Here is a 20966-nt window from a genome sequence, read left to right on the forward strand (position 1 = left end):
GTGAGGAATCCAAAGACGATTGAGTCTTGCCTACATGGTAGTGGGAGTGTCCTGGTCTGGGCCTGCATGAATGCAGCTGATAGTGGGGAGCTACAGTCCATTTAAGAAACCATGAAGGCAAACATGCACTCTGACATACTGAAGCACAGCATGATCTTTAGAGACTGGGTAGTATTCCAACATGACCCTCAAACAGCCCTCTAAGATGACCACTGCCTTGCTAAAGAAGAGGAGAATAACGGTAGAATTCCACTGAGGGTTTCCATGCAAAAACGCTGATAAAAACGCCCATTTTGCCACACTCAGTTTTTTCTGTGATAAAACGCAGCGGTCAGATGTTAGCTGCAAGTCAATAGTGAACTGCAAAATGCCAGATCCACTTTGTGTTTTTCAGTTTGGCATTTTTTTTAACACTCAGTCTTCTTACCCTCACCATTGAAAAAGGGGACGTGGCTCCCCGAAACGCGTCTGTTCATAGATTGTTTTGTTGCACAGAGATTGGGACTTAACAGGGACGCTCCGCTACCCCAGCAGAGCCTGACACTCGGCTACCCCAGCAGAGTCTGAGACTTGCATTACTAACTAGCCGCAGGTAGCGCCGGCATTCAGCCTTGGACCTCTGTCCTTCTTGCTTATCCTCCCCGTGCCATAGAAGGCAGAGCCCGGAGGACTTCAAACGCAGATACGCGCAGAACACCGAGCATTTGAAGAGCAGGTAAGAGGCACATAGTGCCTATCATTTATCACCTTCTTTAACTTGTCCCCGTGCTGTCGGGGTATAGAAGGAGTAACTTCTTAATACTGTGTGAAACTTGGTGAAGCTTCAGCACTACCAAGTGCATCTGCCTATTCTACAGACGACAGTCCTGCACAGACGGGGAGAGTGGGCTCAGCACTGGGAGTCTCCAGCGCTGTTGAGCGCTGCAACTATGGCCAACACTGTGGATTTAATCTTTCATCGCTATTTGCGCTACATACCCTCACGGAGACTACAATTCACACCAATCATCACCTATAACAAATAGGACATTTGCAATTTCCAGACTGTCCCACTGTGCTTACTATAGCACAGACCCTGTGTCCCAGCCACCTCATTAGTGTAATTTTAGCTAGCAATTGTGTTTTTATGTAATTTACATTTTATATATCATTTGTATTATATTGTGTGTTGTCCAAAGCAAGGGTCCTGCCAAGGACATCACCATTAAGTCATCAAGAGTATCATTGTTATTTTAAATAAATGTCCAATATTTGACACAAACCTCTTTTTCTATCCTATTATTTCATTTCTTCTGATTTCTATAACCTTTTTTCCCCTAGCCTAGTAGGACTGCTCAGTTTATTGTTAATTTTTTTTTTAACCCTTTGGTTGTTTTTCAGCTCTTTTTGGCTCCTTGGCAGTTTTTCCAAAACAACCTCTTGTTGACTTTGGCGTTTTTTTTTTTTTTGTTTCAGGAAAATCTTGGCGTTTTTCTCTTATAGAAGTCTATGGGAGAAAAAAAAACGGCAAGTAAAACGCCATGTGGATTTTAACTTTGGCGTTTTTGCCGGCGGTTTTTATTCTTTTTTGGACTTTAGCAATCAAAAAAAATTGATGGAGATACCTTTTCTAATAAAATTTCGTAGGGCACCATTAAAAACAAAAATAATAAAAAAGATACAGTAGTGATGGAAACAATTGTATTTAATGAAATTTTTCTTTTTTATAACAATTTTTATTAATTTTTATTATGGTTCCCTGCACTGCCGTATATATGCACCTATTCATATTTCCCGCAGAGAGCTGTGATTGGCCGGATGGTTCCAACCAATCACAACTCTGTGGAAAATATGAATAGGTGTATATATACGTCAGTGCAGGGGACCATAGAAGAGCGTCCGACTGCATCTATACATTATACAGGAGGATCACAGCGGGTGTCAGGAGTGACATCCACTTTGATCTGTCCTTAGCTGCAGGTACTACTGCTCCCAACATGGAGCGCACTCTGCTCCATGCTGGGAGCTGTAGTACCTCCATTAATAGACAGATCGCAGTGTGTGTCAGCTGTATGTAGTGTATACAGAAGAGGAGAACCCCTTAACTCCCTCGCTCCCTGTCCCTGCCGTGGATCGTGTAGCCCCCTAGTGATGACGTCATTAGGGGCGGAGCTACAGACGGGACGCAGAGTGGTAAGTATGAGGCTCTGTTCACATTGTACGTTTTGTACAGACAGGGAGACTACAGCTGTTGCTTAACTACAACTCCCAGCATGCCCAGACGGAGGCTCTTTGTTTGGGAAGACATTGCATTTTGGGTGCTCTCCTCAACGGAGAGCACCAAAAATGTCTCAACCCATTTTTTGTGTTCCTTTTTTCTTCTCGTTTCTTCTCCTTTTTTCTTCTCTAACAATGTGAACAGAGCCTCATACATAACACTCTGCCTCCCGTCTGTAGCTCAGCCCCCTAATGCCATCATCACTAGGGGTGGAGCTACACGGACCCAACAGGGAGCGAGGGAGGTAAGGGGATCTCCTCTTCTGTATACACTTTATACAGCTGTCTATAGCTGTATATCCTGTATACCACCCAAAGGGGCTATAGGAGCAGGGAGTCCTGTCAGTCTGGTGACAGGCTTCCCGGCTCCTGTATAGTATACACGGGTACACTATGCACTCCGGTATACTATACGGCCGGGGAGTTGAGTAGTGATGCTATAGATCACTCCTTATCTTCCTACACTCTGCGGACCGGGCGCTCAGCATCTGACCCACAAAGTGGTACCCTGAAGGCAGGGAAAAACTGCCGCAGGGTACAGATTTGGCTGTTTCCACACACCAGAAAAATGCCAGAAAAACTGCCAAAACGCAGGAAAAAGCTGTGGCAGTTTTACTGGCAGTTTTTCCTGGCATTTTTGTTGGTGGGAAAAAACCTCAGTGTAATCCTAGCCTAAAGGGGATTTTGTGTGTGCTGAAGCCACCGCACTGCCCAACAGTTCATTAGCGGGGTTAGAGGTTGTCAGCACCTGCTAATCAGACATTGAGAATGCACACAAGAACAACAAAATGTGCGTGCACAGCTGTGGTTACCTTTTGCTGCTGTTCTATGGACACAATCAGCAGAGCCTTAAACATGCTGAGTTTTGTTGTTCCAACACATGCTGTGGGCTTCTCCTGATGCTTTCTGCAAAGTGTTGGTCTAGCTCAATTAGAGCTGCAACTAACGATCATTTGTAAAATTGATGTTAGCCGTTTATTGGTTCAATTATTTGGATAATAAAAAAAACAGGATTATAGAACCAGAGAAGGGTTAACGGGAGGACAGGAGGAAGTGGAGACCGCATTGTGAAGAGTTAACAAGGCTACAAAAAAAGTGACAGCACCTGAAGGCTTAACAGAGGGTAAAAGCAAGGGGCAGCACCTGAATGGTTAACAGGGTAAGAGCAAATTGACAGCAACTGAATTGTTAAAGGGTTACTCCACCCCTAGACATCTTATCTCCTATCCAAAGGATAGGGGATAAGATGTCAGATTGCTGGGGACCCCCGGGATCTACCATGCAGCACCCACCTGTATTGACTTGCATTGAGGGGCACGGTGTGACGTCACACGGGGGCGGAGTCGTGACATCACTATCTTCAGTCCCGGTGGTCGACATGGACTCAGCTTGAGGACCTCCAGCGGTTCCGGAAGCTGCTACAGGTGGGTGCTGCATGGTAGATCCAGGGGGTCTCCAGCAGCGGACCCCAGTGATCTGACAGCTTCGCCCCCTAGATAGCTTATCCCCTATCCAAAGGAGAGAAAAGAGGACAGCACCTGAAGGGATAACTGGGGGAGAAAAGAGAAGGGAATAGCAACTGACTGGTTAACTTATGAGCCTTGCTTCAGAGTAGGAGAAGTTCACAGACCTTAGTGATGGCTGTCCTTCCTGCACCAGGGAGATCTGTCACTGCACAGGGTGGAGAACTGAGCTTTTGGCTGGACAAGGGGGCTTCCACGATGTCAGGACTGCAGGCTTCTTCTTTGGGACATTTAAGGGCAGACTAAGGGGCTAAAAGGCAGGTGAAGTAGTAAGAAAAGTAGATATTCTATGTTACTAGGCCACACTCCCTACCAAACAATCGATTATGGAAATCGACAACCATTTTTATTATCGATTAATTGTTGCAGGCCAAAGCTCAATTATATATTCCCCCTCCATCTGTTTTTTTAAATATAAAAAAAGTGATCACTGCAGCCATTCACTCGTAGTGGGTTTTAAAGGGGTATTCCAGGAAAAAACTTTTTTATATATATCAACTGGCTCCAGAAAGTTAAACAGATTTGTAAATTACTTCTATTAAAAAAATCTTAATCCTTTCAGTACTTATGAGCTTCTGAAGTTAAGGTTGTTCTTTTCTGTCTAAATCCTCTCTGACCCCTGTCTCGGGAAATGCCCAGTTTAGAAGAGGTTTGCTATGGGGATTTGCTTCTAAACTGGGCATTTCCCGAGAGAGGTGTCATCAGAGAGGATTTAGACAGAAAAGAACAACCTTAACTTCAGAAGCTCATAAGTACTTAAAGGATTAAGATTTGTTAATAGAAGTAATTTACAAATCTGTTTAACTTTCTGGAGCCAGTTGATATATTAAAAAAAAAGTTTTTTCCTGGAATACCCCTTTAAATTTGGTTCTCTGTACTTTATAGTTGAGTGATTTCAATATTTGTCTTAATTGTTGGTATTTTATGTTTTTACAGGGTGGCTTGGTGGTAGTTCCTGACAGCACGATTGGATCCGTTTTGCATGCTTTAAATAATCTTCTGGACCAAACTTGCAACCCAACTGAAAGTTTTTATGTGTTCTTGGCTTCCAGCTGCTACAGTGTTTTCAATTTCTTGCTCACAATTGAAAAGGATGCTGAACATGTACAGAAAAGGTAAAGAAAAAGAAAGCTTTAGTCTGCCTTTTACAGTTAAATTCAAGTCTCAACATCTCTGCAACTTATGATAATTTATCAGTGTCAGTGATACTGCCTTGGAAAATACTCCCATGTGAATGAAAGCTGATACGTAATTTTATATATAAATATATATATATTTATTTTTTTTTTTTTTACTGTAAATTTTTATTGAGGTTTTACATAACAAAATAAAAATACAAGCAGACAACTGAAACGAGGGACAACAGTCTTAGCAACAAAAATCAACAGGTGACACATCAAAACAGGTACATTACAATAAAGCCAATCTCAGTCGAGTACCGTAATCAAAGTATACTGGATAACAGCACTTAACCAAAGCATCTCCAAAAAAGAACTCAAACGGACAGACAATCAGGGGGAGAGAGACAGAATGGGAAGAGAGTACAAGAGGAGGAGAGCAAAAAGGGAGAAGAGAGAGAAGATGCAGACCCGAGTAGGGGGAGAGCAAAGGAATCAAGGGGGTTGCCTATCAGTGAATCTATCCCATACGGACAGAAATGTGGTGACATTATTATTCAAGGAGGCAGTGAGTTATTCAAGCACCCTAGCCACTAGCTCGTCCTCAGCTGGGGGTTGGGACTTCTTCCAGTGTTTGACAATGAGGGTCTTGGTCACAAGAACAATGTGTAGAAATAATTTAAACAGCTTCTTAGCCAGGGCCCTAGTGGACAGATGAAAAAGAAAAGCAAACGGGTCAAGGGGGACCATAACCCCCAAAACCATATGAATCAATTTCTGCACCCTCCCCCAATAGTTATCAGCGGACAAGACCAGATATGTGGAAAACGTCCCCGAGTCCCACCCCACATCTCAAACATTGGGCGGGATATCAGGATTTAATTTAAGTAAAACCGGCGTGTGATACCACCCCATGAGCATTTTAAATTGTGTTCCCTTATAGGCCGTGAAAATTGAGGCCTGAGAGGCCCGCTCCCAGATAACCCGCCACTGGGGAATAGAGAGAGTGGTATTTAGGGCTACATCCCAGCGGTGGGAAGGAAGAGAAGCGTCCGGAGGGGATATCAGGAGAGCATAGATATTAGAGAGTAATCCCCGTCTGAGGCCCAATTCTACACAACCTCTCGAAGCCTGTGGGCAGAGAAACAGCCAACGAACCCTGTTTAGAGGACAAATAGTGACGAAGCTGTACATAGTGGGCATGTGCAGAGGCAGGGAGACTCCAACAGGAAACTAGCTGGTCAAAGGGGAGGAGGGAGCGCTCCAAGGGATCCACTACGTCCATCCAGCAAAAAAGACCCGAGTGCCCCATTCCTGGACCATGCAAGAAGTCAAGCCAGGTGAGAAATCAGGGTGAAGATTGCAAGGGAGAGAAGGAGGAAAGAAGTCTAAACGCCTAGAGCAATAGGTCCAGACATATCGGAAAAATGACAGACGCTAAAAGGGGGAGAGGGGAGCGGAAACGTCAAGAGGAGGGAATTAGGATGAGTAGGTGCCAGCCACAGTTTTTCCACCTCCATCCACTTACTGTAAGCATGGTAAGTAGACCAAGCCGCCAGGTGACATAAATGTGCTGCCCAATAATATTTCACCATGTACGGAACACCCAACATAGACCTATTTGCCAGCATAACAGACATCGGGAGCCGATGTCGTTTTGCGTTCCAGATGAACCAGAAAACGGGCAGCGGCACCTGCAGCGTCTCGAAAAAATATAGCAATTTATGAAGAATTGTCATCTTAACTGCCGCAATCCGCCCAAAAAAGGAAATATATTGAGATCTCCAGGTTTCCATCAGGGTACACAGCTCTAGAAACAAAGGCAGAAAATTAGCAGAAGAGAGAGAAGAATAATTAGGAGAATGCGACACCCCTAGATATTTAATAGCCAAGGGAGACGACCTTAAGGAGTAGTTAGCTTGTAAGAGGGATACCATCAAAGGAGGGAGATTAACGGGCATGGCTTCTGATTTAGAAAGATTTACTTTATACCCAGATACCAGTCTATAGACATGCAAGAGCTTATACAAGGAGGGCAAAGACAGGAGGGGATTAGTAAGAGTCAGTAAAATGTCATCCACTACAGGCAGATCTTAAATTCCCTATCATGAAGGGTGATACCAGAGATGTTCGGGTCCCCCCGTATCAGGGCTGCAAGCGGCTCTATACATAGGGCGAAGATCAGGGGGGACAATGGACAACCCTGCCTGGTGCCATTGTACAGAGTAAAGGTCTGAGAGGAAACACAGGGAAGCTTGAGAGAAGCAGTAGGAAAGGAGTAGAGACCCCACAGTGCTGTGAGAAAGTTGCTGAATTTTTGAAGGGTACCAAACATAAAAGGCCAGCCTATCAAAGTCCTTTTCGGCATCCAGGCTTAAGATCAAAGCCTGGTAAGACCTCCGATTAACAACATCTATGAGATCCACAACCCGTCTAGTGTGGTCACCACCCTGATGACGGGATGAAACCAACCTGGTCTTTATGTATAAGGGTAGGCAAGAAATTGCAGAGGCTATTTGCCAAAACTTTAGAAAACAGCTTTAAATCAAAGTTTCGAAAGGCTATGGGCCTATAGCTGGAGCAATCGTGAGGATCCTTTCCCGGCTTAGGGATCAAAGCAATCAGTGAGTGAAGGAAAGACTGCGGGACACCCTCCCCATCTAGTAAAGAGTTAAACAAGTAACCAGCCTAGGAAGGAGCACGGAGGTATAAGTCTTATAGTACAGGTATGTGAAACAATCAGGGCCCGGAGAGCACCCCGCTGGGAGAGACTTGAGAACTCCAGAGTTCCTCAAGTGTGACGGGTGCATTCAGGGACTTCCAGTCAACCGCCGCGAGGACCGAAAGGCTACACCGAGCAAGGAAAGAGTCAAGCGCTACCGACGCGCTCCAGGGTCCGAGGGGCGTTGAGAGGGAAGAGAGTAAAGTTTAGAATAGAAGTCATGAAAAAGACGAGAGACAGAGTCAGGATGATGTTGGAGGGTGCCCGCAGAATCTCTCAGGGCAGAGTGGGCCTGAGTAGCGGTGCGATCCCGCAAGCGCCTAGCCAACATAGTATGGGCCTTGTTGCCCTTTTCATAAAACCGCTGCTTGGCATAAAGTAGTTGGCGTTCAACCTTATACAAGGCCAGGTCGCTCAACTGGGACCGCACCGCAACCAGGCGTCTCAGGACCGAGAGGGAAGGGGCAGTCAACAAAAGGGCTTCTAGGCGGGATATCTGTGCCCTAAGTTCCCGGGAGCGAGCCAGGGTATCATGTTTTAGTCCAGAACTCAAAGCAATACAGTGACCACGGACCACTGCCTTGTGGGCCTCCCACAATACTGCTGGAGAAGACACGGAGCCCTCATTGTCGGCAAAATTAGTAATGCTTGCCTGGATTGAGTCCCAGGAAGGGGGGCATTTAAGGAAGGAATTATTGAGGTGTCAGTGGCGCGTGAAAGACGAAAAAGGGGAGAGAGACCAGGATAGGGCTATGATCAGACAACGAAATAGGTTCCAGAGAAGCAGAGGAGAGCATACGTACCATCTGAAGGTTACCAAAAAAGTAATCAATAAGAGTATGAAGTTTGTGGGGGTGTGAGTAAAAAGTAAAGGAACGATCCGAGGGGGGGGGGGGGGTTAATGCGCCAGAGGTCATACAGCGCCAAAAAAGTGTGGATAAGCGCAGCTGGGGGGGGGGGGGGGACGGCAGAGTACCCACCGATGAGTGACGATCAGCATAGGGAAAAAAAACTAAAATTAAAGTCGCCCCCAGGAGCCAGGCCAGAGGGGGCAGATTTATTTAAACGGGAAAAAACCCAACGCAGGAAGGGGATCTGGGAGGTAGACATTACATAGGAGGAGTTGTTTATCCCCCAAGGACCCCTGTACAATAATAAACCTTCCGGACGGGTCTGCATAGGAGGAGGAGACTTGAAAAGGACAGGACCTAGATATCAGAATGGCCACCCCAGCCTTTTACTGTTCAGCTGAAGTCTAAATATGCTTGAGGGTATTAATGATGTAGAAAGTGAAAAGATCCGTCCTGTCAAAGTGCGTCTCCTGGAGGTATACAATATCAGCCTTCAAGACTACCAACTCCCTCTGCAAGTGACGCTTAGTCGGGGTGTTAAGACCCTTTACGTTCAAAGAGACGCACTTGGCCATGAGGGGCAGAAAGGGGAGAGGGGGCAAATGTAACAGGGTACTCACTCAGATCAGCAAGGGAGCCTTGGATAAACTGGCTAGTGGGAAGGGGCCAGGGAGGCCACCGTGGCTGTCTTCTGGACCTAAGAGGAAAGAAGGCTAGAAGGAGAGGAAAACAGAGGTTAACACTGTGGGTACAAAGGGCCAGAGAAAGATACAGGGAACAGATAGAGGACATAACCATAAACAAACCAATGGCTCGATAGCCAGAGAGAAGACCATGCTGGTAGAACAAATCAACACTAATGGAGGCAACGAAAACAGATCAGCTTTTACCATGGCCTCAAGGGGGGATAGGTGGAAGAACGCACCAAAGAGGACTACTCATAAAAACGAGTCCCACCTGGAGGCCATGCAAAAAGACAGCCCCAAAACAATATCCCCGAGAAGTGCAGTCAACAAAGTAAGAAAACCTAGGGAAATAAGGTAGTAACTGAACAATGAAGAGGAGTGGTAGGCCAACAGTCCCAATTATTTGCAGTAAACCCATCAGGAGAGTTCCATGGAGAGTTCTCAAGCGGGGTCAGGATGGGGGCCGAGAGAACCTAGGGAAGTTGTACCTCGGCCAGCCTTGTGGCGCCTCCCATGGACAGGTTGCCAAACTTGGGGCAGAGGGGGGAGGAGGAGGGATCAGGTTCCAATCCGTGAGGCCAGAGATCGGAAGGTTCAGGGCAGCGTAGAAGTCCGGTAAGTCAGTCCGGTAAGGACCGCAGCACAGCAGAGCGTCAATCACGTCGAGCTTGTAACGCAAACGGGAACGACCAGCTATAGGGTATTTATGCAGTCCGTAGGGCCGACAGAAGAGGTTGCAGCAGCAGCCGCCGTTTGCGCAGAGTAATCCAAGAGAGGTCCTGGAACAGTTGACTAGGGGCTCCGTCAAAATCAAAGCTCCTAAGTGAGCGTGATTTAGCCATTATGCGTTCCTTCAATTGGAAGTCAGCAACACGACAAATTACATCCAGGGTGGACCATTAGCGGGGCGAGGACGGAGGGCCCGGTGGGCACGATCTAGCTTGATTCTGTGTGACGTAGGGTTCGCCCAGGATCATGTCGAAGATGGCCTCCAAGGGGACGTGCAAATCTTCGGCCTGTGTGGCCTCGGGGAGACCCCTCACTCGGATGTCATTATGCAGGCTCCTATTAAGGTACTCCACGTGGGAGTACAGGTCATTAAGAAAGTCAGACTGGGCAGATAGGGTATTTTGAGGCTTAGCAACATAGGACCGCGTGGAATCATAAGCTTCCTCCAAATCCTCAACTCTATGAGAGACATGCTGAAGATCGTAGCGCATCGCTGAAATCTCAGCCCTGCAGGCATCCTTAACTTCTGAAATGAGAGCCTTAAAGTCCTCCTTAGTGGGAATTTGGGAGAGTAACTGGCTAAGGTCCAGAGGGAGCGAGCCTGAGGCAGGTATTCCGGAACATGCAAGGTCCAGGTCTGGGCCAGTGTCCCAATCTGAGTGACCAGCCACCAAGTGATGGGCCCCCGGGGATCGCGAGGCAACAGAGGGACCCAGCAGGGGCTCCGTCCGGGGGGCTCTAAATAGGCTGCAGAGGGCAATCCAGAGGACCCAGTGACACAGCCACCCCCCCACTACAGGACATGGAGCAAGGGCAGCGGGCCAGGCAGGTGGGGCCACAGAGGGGGTCCAGAGAGACATGAAGGCTGTGTACAGGCATCTGGGACCCCTAATGGCAGGAACTCCATTACGTCAGGAGGGGAGACCCCGAGGATGGAGGCCTGGGGAGGATGCCCACTTCCAGAGGGAGCTGGGGAGACTTTCGGGCACAAGTTGGGGTCCTGGAGGCCGGAGCAGGGCTCGCACGGCAGCAAGGTGGAGGGTACCCTAACCAGAATGAGCGTGCTGGCAGTAGAGGGATCCCGGCTGGAGAGGTGCTGTTGCTGCTCCGATCGCACTGCTGTAGCCACTGAGGAGGAGGCAGGAGAAGATGTGCTGGCAGGAGCGCCGGACGTCTCGCTGGGGCCGGAGTCCGCTGCGGGCATAGCTGGAGTGGGTGACACAGGCTCCCAGGAGGTTCAAGCAGTGGGAGGGCAGGTAAGTGCCACCGCTGCAGCTCCCACAGAGCGGGATCTGAGGGAGCGCGCAGGGCCTGGGGATCTAGACGGGGAGGCCAGAGCTGAAGAGGAGAACGGGCAGAGATGGCGCTCGATCCCTCCAGAGTGAATTTGAGGGTCTAGTCCTGCGGGCAGGTTCCTCCTACGGCGCCGGGCACCCCTCTTCATGGGGCAGGGGAGCTGTAAAGGGCAAATTAAGCTTAGTTTAAGGCCTCGAAATGCGGAGCTCCAGATTCAGGCGGCCATCTCAGGTTGCGGCAAGCCACGCCCCCCATAAATCTTATTTATTTTTACCTGCTGTATCATATGCAAGAAAAATCTTTTTAATGACTGCCCATTAAAGGTTCTTTTTTTTTTTTTTTTTTTTTTTTTCCTTCAATAATGGAAGCCTTCCGTTGAGTTTAGTTTTCATTTTTTGATGGGAAACATAGAACTGCATGCTGTACTATTCTCACCATCTAAATTGACAGTCAGACATTACCCGTGTAAAGGCTCCCAACTTAAGTGTGAATTGTGTAAACTTTCCTATCCTGTGTTGTATTCCATTGATCGCTCGTTTATTTGCTTATATTTGCAATGCTTAAAGAGGTACTCTTATACCCTGTATTTAAATACTTGTATCCTAAGCGGCTAATTACCGAGTGGAGAGTGAGAAAGTGTTTTGACTGTTAGGACTTCCCGTCATCTTGAGAACAGCACCTGAGAAAAACCTCTGAATGGAGGCAAGCACACCCCCCAGCTCCATTCATGGTCTATGGAGCAGCTACGGATAGCTGAGCCTTGTAGGGGAATAATTACAATTAGTTGGAATACCAATTAAGGTTCGATTCACATGTACAGTATTCTACACATATTTAATGCACTTGAAGCTGAAGATATTAAGCTTTGTTCAGTCATTTAGTTTACATTGATCTCTGCATTATAAAATCTTTATTTTCAAATCCTGCACATCAAATTTGCACAACATACTGTATGTTTGAATACACCCTTAGGCTATGTTCATGCGGCAAAACTTCAGTGTGGAATTCCGCATTGGAATTCTGCACAGAGATTCCGCAGCAGCAGATTTTTATTGAATTCATTGGGATTCTGCTGTGCTGTTCACATAGCAGAATTTCCATACCGCAAACATCTGCATGGAAATTCAATTTCCGGTGTCCGCCAAAAGAATGGACGCGTCCATTCTTACTGTGTACTCCACGAGGCATGCATTGCTGTATGAGGCTGCGGACATTCTGCAGAACGCTCGGGAATGCGCTTAGAGATTTTCCTTGTGGAAATTCTGACGTGAACATAGCCAGGACATGTGCTTCTGCAGTCCCTTGCCAGTCTGTTTACAAGCGAATGCTGATGGTGTAATTCATTTAAAAGAAAAGTTTCCATTGATTGGTCAAGAGAAGTCTTTTGCTAGAACAATTTTTTTTTAATGAATGTCAGTAAAATACATGCTTTCTGTTGCAGAGATTTTCTATGGGGAGAATGCATTTCCTTACTTTCCTTGCTACCAAACGTTCTAAAGCTAATGTTGCAGAATCTTCAGGTTAGCAGAGCATGCCAGGAAGAGCTACCAGTGATTGCCCAGCTGCTTCGTCTGCTTCTCCAAAACACACAGCTAAGAAGTCACATGATGACCAATGCATTTCTAGTACAGCAGACCCTTCAAGATGTTATGGTATGATAATTTACTATTTAATAAGTGAAATGTCCATGGGGTAAAGTGCAAATAAGAAATATATCCCTAATCTGACAACATCCATTTATAGTAATACAGTACTCAGTTTAAAACATATAGAGGGACATTTATCAAGGGATTTAGAGGTTTTTTGTTTTGTTTACAGAAGTCACACAACAAGTCGCACGTGCACCCAAGCAAATTCTGCCCCCCCTAAGCAATTTTCAGTTTTTACTTTGCAGTGGTCGGTAATTTATCAAGTCCGAAAGTCACATGTAAGCAAAAAAAAAAGTAGCAAACCCTCTTCAAAAAGTCACAAGTGTAAGCCAGGTCAGACCTGGCTTATAAACTTTCCTTTGACAGCATTTTTTAAGTCGCACAAAAAGTTGCAACTGTGACTTTTGTGTGACTTTTTGCACAGCTCTGCCTCCTGGCTACCCACCTGCATCTATCACGCGCCCGCTAGGTATTGCACTACAACTCCCAGCATGCCCTTACAGTGATGACATGCTGGAAGTTGTAGTTCTGCTATACTTAGCGGGCAGGTGATAGATGTGGGCGGGTGGCTGGGGAGCAGAGCTGGCCGACAGGAAAATGAAATTAGAGCACTGTAATTTCATTTTTCCCAGGCAGACCTGTGATTGGTCCAGACCCCCTAGCCAATAACAGCTGCCAGCGGGAAATATGAAGTTACAGTGCCGTAACGTCATTTTCCACCTCGTCACGACAGCACCACCAGAGAGATGGACTCCTTCCCCAGGAACAGGAAACCTAGAGTACAAAAAGGATGCACAACCCTCTTTGCCTCAGTGGTTTCCTATTCCTGAAGGAAGCTTGGAGTAGTCCATACCTCTGGTGGTATGGATGACTGTGGGGAGGTCCTGTGAGGCTTTCTCTCCTTGTCTGGAGATATGTCAGGGCCTCCTATACTCCCTGGTTGTTTTATTTTTTTTTTCTAGTTGCACCCCCAGCAGCAGTGTCCCAGCGCTGCCACCCGCCTCCCTTCTCCCTCCGTTCCTTCCAGCTCTGTCTCTGTAGCCTGCTAGTAGTTGCGGGACAAGGCTGCGGCACAAGGCTACGGCAGTTACCTGCTTTACTGATGTCTGCAGTGTGCTAGAAGGGGTCCGGAGCTCCCGCGGAGTCCCAATGGTCACGGCCATATTGGAGGCGGGGGCCGACTCGAGCGGCATATGTGACGTCTGACACCGCAGTCAGGGCCTTCCAGAGCGGCAGATTTAAAAAGGGAAACCTTTTCTGCTTCTCTGCCTCCGCTGTGCACTAGGACAGACGTTCTTTATGGAAGCTGAAGCTGCAGTTTTTAGCCTCCAAGAGGGAGACGAGTGCGGAAGATGAGCTCCATTGAAGAAGATTCTTCAAAGTAGGACCGTGCGGAATCCAGGAGCCCGTCTACAGTACTGTTATTTTGTGGAGGGGGTGAGTGTTTTGGATCTATTTCCCTTCTTTTTTCTGACTTAGTTTATTTTGTTTCTTAGACGGATACTCCTAGTAAAGAGGTAAAGAAAACTAAACATAAGGAATTTCTTATGTGTAGGGTCGCATTATCACCTGATTGTGACAAGCCTAATTGTTCGGTGTGCATTGGTAAAATCATTGCAGCAGGTAGGTGCAGGTGTTTAGTTGGTATATTTCTTTCTTTACTGTGTTGGAGTTGTTTTTTAAGTCTTTTTGTCATTTACCCTTAGACTCTCCATCATTTATGATACAAATGCAGGAAATTGTGAAAAAGCAGATAGAGTCCACCCATAAAAGGGATCCTTTCTGTAGTTCCCCCTCCGCAGCCAGTAGTTACACCTTCTGTCCCGATTTATTTAGAGGAGGAAGAAGGTGTGGTCTCAGCTTACTCTGATTCAGGTATTTATGTCTGATGTGGTGTTTTACTATGGGTCATCATAGTTATGTTCCCTACAGGGGACAATTACCAGACATCTGAAGATGATTTATCAGGAAAGCCTCTTTTCTTGGTGGAGGATACAGAACAGTTAATTAAAGCTGAGAGATCAGCCATGGGGCTGTAGGAGGCTAAAGAACAAACATCGATTCAGGATATTATGTTCGAGGGCCTTGAAGTAAAAAAAACGTAATGTTTTTCCCGTTCATAGAACAATTTCACAGTTAATTAGAAGGTAATGGGAAATTCCTGATAAGTCTTTTATTCCCAGAACCATCAAGAGAGAAATATCCATTATCGGATTCTGATACTGATTGTTGGGATCACCCTCCTAAAATCGATGTATCTATTGCTAAGGTTTCCAGGAAAGGGTCCTTACCTTTTGAAGATTTGGGCACCTTATAGGACCCGATGGACAAGAAAGCAGAGACTTTTCTTAAGAGCGTGGGAGACTGGGGGGACTACCCTCAAATCTACTGTTGCTAGTACCCCAGTTGCAAGATCTCTGCTCTTGTGGATTGTCCAGTTGTCTACAGAGTTACAGAATGATGCACCTAAAGAACAAATTTAGTCATCAATTCCAACTATTAGGAAGGCAACTGCTTTCCTGGCAGATTCAGCCTCTGCGGTCAGACTATCCGCCAGATCAGCAGCCCTTACTAATTCAGCCAGAAGGGCTCTTTGGCTCAAAAATTGGTCAGGTGATAGTGGCTCAAAAAGTAAGTTGTGTGCCATTCCTTGTGAAGGAGAGCTTTTGTTTCGTTCTGTGCTCTCTGATGTTTTAGAGAAGGTGGGAGATAGGAAGAAGGGATTCCCAGCTTCTCAACCTCCTAAACAGAATAGGTCCTTTCGCTTTCGGGGAAAGGGGGGGTAGTCTGAACAAGAACACGGATCAGCCTCCCAAAAGGAAGTTTTCCTGTAAGGGGAGCGGCCTCATGTTTAACCAACCCAGTGCTTCTACTTAAAAACCCTGCTCCCAATGACGGGATCTACGAGTAGTTGTTAGACTTAGAGTTCTTCCCAGAATGGGACAAGATTTCAGGGAGTTCCTGGATTATCCAGAACATTCGTGATGGTCACAGGTTAGAGTTTATAAGTCTGCACCTACTCGTTTTGTAATTACAAAGTGCCCCTCAGGTCCTTCAGGTCAGTCTTCTCTACAAGAGGAGGTTCTATCCTTGATTCAGAAAGGAGTACCTATTCAGGAACAAGGACAGGGGTTGTATTCAACTCTATTTCTTGAAGGGAAACCAAATGAGACTTTCAGAGTCATAATAAATCTTAAACCTCTGAATCGTTTTCTTGTGTATAATCTTTTCAAGATAAAATCTACGGTCAACCTTTTTTTTTTTTTCGAGTTTTGTTTTGTTTCGTCCCTAGATTTAATACTCTTAGTCTTTATGCATTTGAACATGCAGATATCAAAAGTGCTTAAGGTTAGCGGTCTATGTACATTCTCAACTCCTTCACCTACAGTTCTGCGCTCTGCCTTTCGGAATTGCTGTTGCTCCAAGAGTGTTCACGAAAGTGGATGCAGAAATGGTGGCTCATATCAGAGAGGGAGAGGGGATATTCATACCCTATCTAGACGATTTTCTCCTAATAGCAGAATCAGAGTTAAAAGTGCAGATATTTCTGGACCGTACTATTGATAGCCTTCTGAAGCTTGGTTGGCTAATTAATTGGGAGAAGTCTTCCCTTACTCCTTCTCAATAAAAGGTTTTCTTAGGTATTTTGATTCTTCTGTTCAGAAATCTTTCCTTCCTTTGTCAATGATAGAGAAGATTATTTCCTTGGTCAGTGAGATTATTAGATCTCCCCGTATCACTATCAGGAAAGGGATGTCAGTCCTGGGGTTATTCACAGCTGCTATCCCGGCAGTCCCCTGGGCTCATCTTCACTTTAGAGTGTTATATAATTAGAGCTTTTGAGCACTTGGGATGGTTCTCAATCTGATCTGGACAAGCGTATTGAATTTTCTCCCCCTGTCCTTGCCTCACTTCATTGGTGGTTAGTGGAAGAAAATTTAAGAGTATAAGAGTATAGATTGGAGCTGTCAGGACCCTATTGTTATCACTACTGATGCTAGCCCTTGGGGGTGGGGTGCACTTTTTGAAAAACTTAATTTTCAGAGCCCTTTCGAAGAAGTAGTATATGATAGATCATCTTCTAATTTTAAAGAAATATTAGCAGTACTCAGAGCGCTTGATTCAGCTAGAGAATATATTAGTGGCTCTCATGTTAAAATCTTCTCAGATAATACCACTACTGGGTCTATCATCAATAGACAAGGAACCATGAGTAGTCCTTCCTTAATGAATTTATTATTCCAGGTCCTGTCCAGAAATCCATCTAAAATCAATCTCAGCATTGCATCTCAAAGAAGAGCTCAATACCAGAGCAGACTTTCTAAGCAGTCATTTTATTCATCAGGGAGAATGGTGTCTAAATCAAAAAATCTGCAAGTGGATCTGTTTGCTATTAGGCAGAACAGACAGGTCAGAAACTTTATTTTATTGAATCCAGCAGACAGACCTCTGGCAGTGAATGTATTGTTCCTTCAAGTTTAAAAAAGGCCTATGAAAAATGAAAGAAGCAATCTGATTGGTTGCTACGGGCAACTTTTCCTTTTGCACAAGTTTTGATGAATCTCCCCCTATGTCTCTAACAGACCCTTGGGTTATTCCGGAAGACTAGGATCTTCTTAGTCAGGCTCTAATTCTTCATCCAGATGCCCGCAATCTTCATATGACGGCTTGGCTCTTGAGAGGTTAATTCTTAGATCTAAGGGTCTCTAGGATGCGGTTATATCTACTCTACAGTTCAGCAGAAAGCCGGTGACTACCAAAATTTATTTTAGGATTTGGAAGAAATCTGTCTATATTTCACTCTTCCTTATTAGACTTGGACAATCCAAACTTTGCTTTCATTCTGGATTTTCTACAACAGGGTCTTGGGAAGGGATTAAGCGTGGCTACTCTCAAAGTGCATGTAGCAGCTCCAGTGGCTCTGTATGTCCAGAAAATTGCTAATCACCCCTGGATTGTGAGATTTTTCAGGTCTATTAACAGGTTGCAGCTATCTAGTCCTCAGGGTGCTCCAGCATGGGATCTTTCTCTTGTCCTTGATTTCCTCTGCAAGAATCCCTTTAAACCTCTATCTTCAGTCCCCATGAGAACTCAAGAAGAACTCAGAAGATGGCATTGTTAGTAGCTGTTACCTCAGCTAGGAGGGTAGGAAAGTTAGCAGCTTTATCTATCAGGGAGCCCTAAACTCAGATTCTAGATGATGAAATATTCTAAAACCAGATCCGCTTTTCTCCCTAAAGTAGTGTCTGAATTCCATATGTCGCTGGAGGTGGTCCTTCCTTTCTTCTGTGCAAATCAATCTTCAGAAGGGGAGAAATTGTTCCATATGCTAGATGTTTGCGGATGTGTTGTAGAATACATCAAGAGGACTAGGGAGTTGAGAAAACCAGATTACTTATTCAGCTTGAAGGGCCCAATAGGCGAAATAGTATTAGAGGCGATACCGTTGCTAGGTGGGGTAGGCAAGCTATTGTGGCAACTTATTTTTCTGAATGTTTGCCTCCGCCTCCTAACTTGAAGGCCCATGCCACTTGAGCTGTTACTTCATCATGGGCAGAAGAGAGGTGCCTCTATTTCTCAAATCTGTGGGGTGGCTACTTGGTCGTCCCCACATAACTTTTTTTTCGACACTATAGGCTCAGGGCTGATGATCGATATATCCTCCCTGGCTTTTGGGTGCAAAGTTCTTCAGGCAGTGGCCCCCCCGCCCTAATATTTCTCTGGTATTCTTTCTAGTGGTGCTGTCGTGATGAGGTGGAAAGCTTGTAATTACTCACCGGTAATTCTATTTCCTCCTAGTCACAATAACACCACATCCTATTCCCACCCTTTTTTAGTGTTTCTTTTCACAGAGGTGTGTTCACGGTGTCGCAAATAAATAGTCAACAGTAAGTTTGTTTTTGTCATTATTGCTTGTTTAACCATTGATAGGATGCTTCTTAGGTCTCGTTAATTCACTGAGGCAGAGAGGGTTGTGCATCCTTTTTGTACTGTAGGTTTCCTGTTCCTGGGGGAGGAATCAATCTCTCTGGTGGTGCTGTCATAACTAGGAGTAAATAGAATTACCGGTGAGTAATTACCGGCTTTCCCCACTGGGAAGCCAGGGAGCAGAACACAATGCCGCCCACACAATGTGCTACACGACTACACAACTATAACTCCCAGCATGCCCTTGCAGTAAGGACATACTGGGAGTTTTAGTCCTGTGGAGGTTGACAAGCTTGTCACATGCCCCTGCTGCACAACTACGACTTTCAACATGCCCTTACTGTAAGGACATGCTTGGAGTTGTAGTCCTGTGGCGGGTGACAAGCTTGTCACATGCCCCTGCTGCACAACTGCAACTTTCAACATGCCCTTACTGTAAGGGCATGCTGGGAGTTGCAGTTGTGGGGTGGGTGACTACAACTACTAGCATGTCCTTACTGTAAGGGCATGCTGGGAGTTGTAGTCATGTGACACGTACAGACGGGAGATGTACTTGTCACCCACCCCACAACTGCAACTCCCAGCATGCCCTTACAGTAAGGGCATGTTGAAAGTCGTAGTTGTGCAGCAGGGGCATGTGACAAGCTTGTCACCCGCCACAGGACTACAACTCCGAGCATGTCCTTACTGCAAGGGCATGTTGCGAGTTGTAGTGATGCGGCAGGGGCAGGTGACAAGCATATCCCCCGCCAGAGGACTACAACTCCCAGCATGTCCTTACAGTAAGTGCATGTTGAAAGTTGTAGTTGTGCAGCAGGGGCATGTGACAAGGTTGTCACCCGCCTGCACATCTCCTACGAGCCTGCTGTCGCATAACTACAACTCCCAGCACACCGAACATGCTGGGAGTTGGAGATGTGCGGGCAGGTGACAATTAATGTACTAACCTTTTTTCCGTGTTTTTTTTCTTCTCATTTCAGATCCATATATCCTGTGTACTACTTCGGGTTCGGTGGACTATGTCGATGACCAGCGTTTTTTTTTTTTTTTTTTTGTTTAATGTTAATGAAGTGGTTAACAAGGGCTTGTGTGGGAGTGTTATTTAGAATAAAAGTTTCTCTATGGGCTCCATTGGGGGACACAGAACGTGGTGTATGCTTCGGTCTCTAGGCGGTATGACACTATGGCAACAAAGTCGGCTCCTCCCAGCAGGATATACCCGCATCCAGGCCCTGAGGTAATCAGTTTTAAGCTTAATGTCTAAGGAGGTGGACATGGTCTGGAGTTCTCTCCTGACCAGGTCTTTTGTTTTTTTATTTTCCTAGATTTAGGGATGTGTTAGATTTTTTTATTCGATTTTCTTTCCTGTTTTCAGGTGGGGACTCAGGAACTGCGGCTCACTGTTTCCCCATTGCGAGTAAGGAGGCACAGACATTGCGTATATGCGCTGTTCACCCCCTCTCGCCAACGGTCAGCGCCTGGGTTTTTACCTCATGGGTCCGGGTCACCCTATCTCCCTGCTCGCCTCGCTCGCACATGGTAGCCCGGCAAGATGCAGGTGATAAAAGCTGGCTGAAGACTTCATAGGAAAACTTCATGAGGTAAGTTCTTCTGACTGAGGTGAGTATATTTCCCTTTCTCCTTAGGTGCAGATTTGCAACATCTGGAGACCCTCAGTTTTTGACCCACCTTTCTCATGGGTCTAATGGGTATGGCCTGGACAGGGGGTCCTTTATTACTGGGGTGAGCAGTGGCAGTTTGGATGGGGCACAACTTTCTACACTTTATTCTTATATATATATATATATATATATATATATATATATATATATATATATATGTACACATATATATACATACATATGTGTGTGTGTGTGGAACAACTGTGTGTGTCTTTTTTACATCGAAGCGGCTGACAGCCGCGGCGTTCTTCTATGCGGGCGCTCTGAGCGCCGGCTTACTTTCACTTTCAGCAGTGGTGGCTGCTGGCGGCGTCTAGTCCGCTCAATTCCCCGCGAGCGCACATGCATTCACATGTGTGCTCGGGGTAAGGAGTGGGAGCCATTACGCGACTTCTTGTGAATACTTCTTTAGCTCCGCCCACCCAGGGCCGCCGAAGCTTCTCCGAACTGTCCACCAATCAGCGCTGTGTGCGCGATTATGGTAGCAGGGGCCAAGCAGTGGTGCCCTCTGCTCCTAACACGCCCC

The 20966-nt window shown here is 46.0% G+C and overlaps 1 protein-coding gene across 1 annotated transcript in view; it reads left to right on the plus strand.

The window, feature by feature from the left end:
• The window catches only part of TEX10 (testis expressed 10), a 225418-nt gene that overhangs the window by 174152 nt on the left and 30300 nt on the right, over window positions 1-20966 (plus strand). Inside the window, exons 12-13 of the mRNA XM_056520143.1 lie at window positions 4716-4894; window positions 12623-12833. Coding sequence (XP_056376118.1) covers window positions 4716-4894; window positions 12623-12833 — 390 coding nt within the window. The remainder of the gene's footprint in view (window positions 1-4715; window positions 4895-12622; window positions 12834-20966) is intronic.

Source organism: Hyla sarda, chromosome 5, assembly GCF_029499605.1.
Source record: "Hyla sarda isolate aHylSar1 chromosome 5, aHylSar1.hap1, whole genome shotgun sequence".
Taxonomy (NCBI): domain Eukaryota; kingdom Metazoa; phylum Chordata; class Amphibia; order Anura; family Hylidae; genus Hyla; species Hyla sarda.